A 6,805-nucleotide genomic window follows, 5' to 3' on the forward strand; every position below is an offset into this window, starting at 1 on the left:
CTCCCTCCCTAGAAAGGTCTACAGAGCTGGCCCTCTCACCTTATGCTCCAACAGGATGCAGGTTAGCACCTGAAGACAAGCATCTACACCCAGAAGTTCCAAGGGAAGGTGAAGAGGGAAATCTACTAGGGTGAATCGAGATGGATCTGGAAGAGCAAATGTCAGGGCCTGCTGGAGTTCCTGGGGTAGGACCTCAATGTCCACTCTCTTCTGCCCAGAGACCGGCACCGGGGAGCGTAGCAGCCGATAGATCCAGGCCTCAATCTCTCGAAGGTCGTGCAGAAGGGCACTGGACTTCTCCTCCACTAGCAGGGATCCAGTGAAGATTCGCCACATGGTGTCCCTAAGGAACACATGGCAAGACTCAGACACAGAAGCGGTGTCGGCTGATACCCCTGCAGCCCAATAAAACCTTGATAATAACAAGGAGAGGACTAGAAGCCCCCTCTCTAAGCTCAGATGGGACCAGAGGAATACATGAGGGGATACAGAATGACAAAAATGGTGTAGAAGGCATATGTGATGGAACCCAACACCACATCCACGTCGAACTCCTCAGCATTTCTCAAAATACAGCTGCTGTACGAGGTCCAACACCCAGTGAGCTTTACATTGGTACTAAACTCTTTAAACTGTCCTAAAGGAGCTGAAAAGGAAATTTCTTTTCTTTTCTTTTCTTTTCTTTTCTTTTCTTTTCTTTTCTTTCTAAGGTTTATTTTATATATGTGAGTACACTGTCACTGTCTTCAGACATGCCAGAAGAGGGCACCGGATCCCATTACAGATGGTTGTGAGCCACCTGCTGGGAATTGAACTCAGGACCTCTGGAAGAGCAGTCAGTGCTCTTACCTGCTGAGCCTTCTCTCTAGCCCTAGAGGAAATTTCCTTTCCTCTCACAAGCTAATCACATCAATCTCTTAATGTTTTCCCTTTCTTCCGAGCATAAGCAGCAAACCGTACCTTTGTACGCCTCGAGGGATGCCCAGTTTCTTGCCTAGCAGCCGTTCACTACAGCAGTCTACCAGACGTTTGAGAGTATACAGACACTCTCTGAAGGTAGAGAAGAAAGGGTAGTGGCTAAGCACACACAGGGATGTCAGGGTACTGTTGCGGGAGCGGCTGCCCGCTTTTGCCCTGCGTTTGCCCCGAGGAGACTGGTTTACGTCAGGAGTGGAGTCGGCACTAGGAGGCTGCAAGGTTGAGCCACTCTCTGAGCTCTCAGCGGCAGCCTCTTCTGAGGCACAGGGAGCAGAAACTCCTTCCTTCGCACGGGGTCCTGTTCCGCCTTCCACCTTTTCCTTTGGCATTCGCTTTTGGAAGGAACGGTAGAAGTTGACACAGATGCCATAGCGGGTGACTCCAGTGTCCTTATCGGTTAGGGTGAAGACAAAAGAGGTATCGTCTCGAAGGCTCGTGCGCCGCTGCCGCACACTCAGACATCCCTCTGGCTGGCAGAAGAACACCACATCTGGGGGCAGGGGAAACTCTGGGTGATCCTCTAGTGGGTACCTCCGCAGCAGTTCGGGAGTCTGGGCCACACTATCACTGCTTGGGTGCCTGGAGGACAGACAGAAAGACACACTCAGCAGCCCAACAGCATGTAACACACGATCACACTTGAACCACGATCCACAAATGAAGCTCAAAGGAACTTTAGGATAGAGTTTTAACCAGCAGACTAAACAAAGTACACACTGTCATGAAGACACTATGTTGAAAGTTTCAACAAGAAAATCATCACTAACACCTAGAGAAGATCAGTACCTTAGCTACAAAATTACCATAAGAATATAGGTAGACAGAGAAGAGCAGTGTGCTTTCCCCTTTTTTACAAACTATGAAAACTTGGCTATAAAAAATATATTTGCTCAAAACTCATAAAGTATTAGTTAAAATAATTTACCATGTATTAATTTATGAGAGGCAGCATGCATAAAGCAGAAAATAAAACATATAACAAGAACATAAATCAATAGGAAAGAATAAGATATTCAAAGCAACATGAAAACAAGGTCTGGGAATAACAAGACATTGTGGCTGCCACAGAGAACAAGACAGTTACTGGTCTTCTTGGTTACCTTGCCCCCACGATCACTAGATAGTCAAGTAACCGAGGGCAGGACTTCTTTTGCACCATGGTTCCAATTTGTCAGTTCATTGCAGAGAAACTTCAGGGCACTGAGCAAGGAGCCAGCATTCCCAGGAGGAATTTTGATATAATCTGAAAATCCAAGAAGGAAAAAAGTACTGAAATATCCAGTGCTATGCCTAAGGGAATCATCCTTCTCAGGTTCGTCTCAGCAAGGGGCAGAGGTCAGGGGCCTTCCACTTTGGTACTCACGATAGAATCTGACACTTGCTTTGCCTGGTGGTTATCTGGGTTTGTGTGCTTCCAGAGTCAAATTTCAAACAGAATAGGGTTGAGGGTGTTTTGTGTAGCTTAGTGATCAAGGGCTTCTCTAGTATGGATGGGGCCCTGGTTTCAATCCTTTGCACCACAAAAAGGAGAAGAGGAGTTGAAGAAATAATGGCTCAGACTGCTAACTAGCTCATCTCCAGCCTAGTTTCTCAGACTCTGTTTCTGAAAAACAGACCTAGACAGTCTAATCTAGGTTGAACAATTATAACCAAAAAAAGCCACTTTCAGGACTACTCCAGGGATGATCAAGATAAAAGCACATTCTTTGTACAGCACTAATCTGTGCTTTTTCCGTCTGCATGGAAACCTAATTATTCTGTCTCAATGAGCAGCATTCAGCCTGATGTGTAACTATCATATAGACTTTCCAGTTAATTTCACTCAGACAGTAACAATGGCTGGATACTGTAGTTCATGTGGTCGAACATGAAGAACGTCCATGCCCCAACTGTCTTATCTCTAACCAGTTTTCCCACTTAAGATAGAAAGGGGGCCAGCAGCTAGTGCTACTTCCTCTGCCCTTGGTGCTGAACCACAGCTCTTGTCCATTCTGGTCTCGGGATCAGGGTCAGTAATATAATATGTTCCCAGGAGGCTTGGTCTTTCTCTATGTTGCAGGAATTATGAATTAGGGACTGAAAATACCAGAGTTTCTGCAAATATAGGGGAAGTGTCTAAGGGAATTCCTAACATATTAGAAATCAATTCTTTCCTGGGGGGGCAGAGAAATGGCTCAGCAGTTACCAGCATTCATGGCTCTTCCAGAAGACCTAGGTTCAGCTCTGAGTACTAGCACTGGGTGGCTCACCGCTGCCTGTAATGCTAGTTCCAGGTAAAATGTGGCTCTTCTCAGTGCTAAACTGACCGAGTGCACATACACATGCTCAGGCACACACGTGTGTAAAAGAAACAACTATATTTTTAAAAGAGTCTATTTCTTGTTAGATTTTCATATACTTCTAAATAAAATGTTTCACTCCTGTATAGGGCATGTCCAGTGTTCCAGGATTTTGCTTCTATGGCCTCACTGAGACTTTGTTCACTGTACACACACACACACACACACACCCCTAAACACACACTTCATTTGCCTCGCACGCTGCCATTCTACAGACATAGACATTGCCTGTGTTGAGGGCACAACTTGATCTAGATAATTAGTTCTTTTTTTTTTCCTCCTCAACCCACAAACAAGACCAATTTACAATACCTCTGGTGTCCTCAAAATACTGTTCCCTCTTTCCCCCTTGCTCCCAATAGAGGACCCATAGGTAATAGGATTCAGTTTTGTCTCCATAGCGACTCTGGCTCCCAGAACTATTTATAGCAGAGCCATAGCCCCTCCCCTGCTTGGTGACCGAACAGTGCTAGCAGCTGCTACTCCAAACTCAGCCATGGCCTACAGCATCCCATTCTTCCTAACCCTGGAGATGCCAATACCTACTAAGAATCAGGTTATCTTCACTTTTGTCTGTGTTTAATTTTATTTTTAAATCCCATGTTCAGCTTTTAATAGAAATAGCTCTTCACCACCAAGTTCCTGAACACGCCACACAGTCAGTCATTTCTGGGGTTCACCACTCTTAATAAACCTCAACAGTCCTCTGGTTCTCCCAACTACATGAACATATTGCATGAACATATTGCAAAAGTGGGACACCCTCAGAGAGCTGAGGTCCCTTCCTCCTAAGAGAAATGAAGCTATGAAATGGGACATAGGCAAAAGCCATACTGTGTTCTATACGGACATATCTACTTATAAGCAAGCTAGATTCAGCTCTGTGTTACAGCACCTTACTATAAAACAGAATTTGTAGAACCAGAGGCTGGGTCTTTAAATGCAGGTTTACACTGAAAATCAGAAGCATCTTCTGGCTAAAATCTCAAAAAAAAAAAAAAAAAAAAAAAGAGAGAGGGGGTGCTGGAGCTTTCTCTTACTAGTAAGTTAGTTATGGGGGCCTCTCTAGTGCTGGTGAGATGAAGGCCCTCTCCAAATTCAAGTCAGTTGCCATACTCTACAGCTCTCCTTTCAGAGCTGCAAGAACCCGAGACCTTGGGACTATCCTAGCTAGCAGTGGCAGGATGTATTTTTAGTCTCAATTCTTATCCCATCATAGCCACTGACTTCAGACACTCAGGTGACAAAGATAATCAACACTGCCTTTCTCTGCTTCCCCAGACTCTAAACCCTCTTATTCCACCTATAACTCATTCAGTCTTCATGACCAACCAGGCCCAGACTCTGCCTCTTGCTTGCCTCGATCTTATTTACTAATGTAAAGCCCCTAGCTCTTGTCTTGCTGTAGTCCAAATCTCTAAATGCACACCTTTCTGCTATAATCCTACATCATAACTCACCACGGACTTTTAGGTAATCTCTGCCTTTTCAGCCTACAATGGCCACGCTACCAACCCTGTGGATTCGTCCCTCATTTGGGGCAGGATCTCATAGTAAAAACCACAAGAACCTGACCCAAGGACGATATGACATCTTTGCTGACGTGAGCACAACGGGAGGCTTCCTCTCCTTCCTCCTCCTCCCCAGGCAGTGACCTTGCAAGCTCATCAGCAGACTGGTCCAGCATGGGGAGGGGGGTCGGGGGTGGGGGGAAACTGGAGCAATGAAGCCAGCTATGGTTAGGACTGAGAAAGAAGGAGCCAGCACGAGGAAGAATTGAGCTGCGGGAGGATGGAAGAGGGAGCAGTTGCAGCAAATGATTAAATGGTGTGCCTAGTCTTCAGCAAGCCAATATTGAGGAATGAAATGTAAATATATATGTATATTTTAGAGAACCAAACGTGGTTCTCCAAACGCTAATCGAAAATAAGGCGTGCGCACGCACGCGCACACGCGCCAGGCGCTGGTGCCTTCCTCGGGCCCGGGGCTGGACAGCTCTGGCCGCCCCCTCGCCTGCTGGACAGCTCCTCGCCCCCACCCGGGAACCCGCACCGCGGGCCCGCAGCCCTTCCCGGGCGCCGGTGCCCCGCCTGGACCCCTGCCTCACTTTCTCAGCAGGCTCCACGCCCCCTCGCGCTCGCTCCTTCAGGGCCGCCTCAGAGACCCTTTCCTCCTGGAGCCGCTTTTCCTCTCAGGCGCCACTTTCCCCTTAAAGACCCACACAGGGCGCCCCGGACCGCGCGCACTCCCCTACCTACTGTCGGAGGAACCTGCCAGGCCCGCACGACGTCTCCCCGGCGCAGAGCGCTCGTCGCTTCCTAGCCCGGCGCCACGGCGAGCGGGCGCCAGTTCCGCGTCTGCACCGGGGGGCGCGTACCACTCAGACCTGATGCGGTAGGGGGGAGGCTGAGGGGGCTGGGGCCGTACCATTCGCCGCCCGGGGGCCGGGGTTGCACCAAGCAGAGCCCAGGGAGGAAGGCGGCTACGCACACACCTATCGTTGTGGGAGTGGGAACGCGATGGGAAAGCACTGGGCCAGCCCAGTGCAGGTAGGTGTCAAGGGGAGGACCCAAAGGAATACATTTTGTTTTGGTTGCTCAAACAGCTTTTAGTTCGACTTGGTTATAGAGTCCTTCTTGAGAAAACAGTGATCAATTTGAAAGCACTTCGCAAGATAAACTGCCCCTAAGGCTTTCTGACAGTTTAGCCAAATCTTATCTGGCTCCCCCTGCACGCTGTTTGGATGTGCCCAGCTGCCCAGGCTGGAAGGCCAACTAGCCTGTCGGTGGAATCTACCAAGTCGGGATGGCGGGGGGTGGGCACTTCGGGCCGGCGCTGCCGGGGTGTTACCTACACCAAGGTAAGGGAACGAGAACCGTGCCGCGATGCCCTCTGGGAAATGGAGTCCAGTTCTTTTGACAACTCAAACATTTGACATCTTTCACTGGCCTACGGGGACTTTTCTTCGAGTCCCACAGGGCCCAGAGCCCAAAGGGAAGTACCGGGCCCTGGGTCTTTAAATCTGTACTCTTTTTCAGATGCCAATGGAAAAAGTAAGACACTTTATACACACACGCGAAGTGTACTGCTGAGTTATTGCTGAAGGTCCAACTCCTCCCCCCACAGAACGAGCACCTGCTCCTACCTGGATCATTAAAGGGGAAGGAGCACCTAAGCCGCAGGCCTAGTGAACAAAAGCTGCCGCTTGTGATTTGCCCCTCTCCTCTGAGTCTGGAGGCAGATCCTAACAGACACATGCTTCCTCTGACAAGGCAGCACCCCCACTCTCAATCCAGAAATTTGCTTCCCTAGTTCTATATTCATCTTGGCCTTCCTGTTTCAAGTGCCAGATCTATTGGTGAAGCTGCCCCGAGGCACTTACAGCCAAACCACAGGGTGATAGTGGAGAATTTCTTTGGGGCACCATGAGGAAAAACAGGAAGTGGTAGAGGCAGGATGGGCAGGGCCCTGAAGAACCCTGCACAAAG

The 6,805-nt window shown here is 48.7% G+C and overlaps 1 protein-coding gene across 50 annotated transcripts in view; it reads right to left on the reverse strand.

Moving 5' to 3' along the window:
- Madd (MAP kinase activating death domain) overlaps positions 1-5,871 on the reverse strand; it is a 44,573-nt gene extending 38,702 nt beyond the window's left edge. For 47 of the 50 annotated variants that reach the window (XM_076929210.1, XM_076929221.1, XM_076929230.1 and 44 more), the window contains exons 1-4: positions 5,572-5,731; positions 2,079-2,221; positions 961-1,557; positions 40-343 (exon numbers count right to left, since the gene is read on the reverse strand). In XM_076929210.1, coding sequence (XP_076785325.1) covers positions 40-343; positions 961-1,557; positions 2,079-2,137 — 960 coding nt within the window. In that variant the 5' untranslated portion in view covers positions 2,138-2,221; positions 5,572-5,731. Of the gene's footprint in view, positions 1-39; positions 344-960; positions 1,558-2,078; positions 2,222-5,571 lie in introns of all 50 variants that reach the window. The other 3 variants (XM_076929209.1, XM_034494331.2, XM_034494321.2) reach the window with 3 other exon arrangements.
- Between the last annotated feature and the right edge of the window lie 934 nt (positions 5,872-6,805).

Source organism: Arvicanthis niloticus, chromosome 2 (assembly GCF_011762505.2).
Source record: "Arvicanthis niloticus isolate mArvNil1 chromosome 2, mArvNil1.pat.X, whole genome shotgun sequence".
In the NCBI taxonomy this organism is placed as follows: Eukaryota; Metazoa; Chordata; class Mammalia; order Rodentia; family Muridae; genus Arvicanthis; species Arvicanthis niloticus.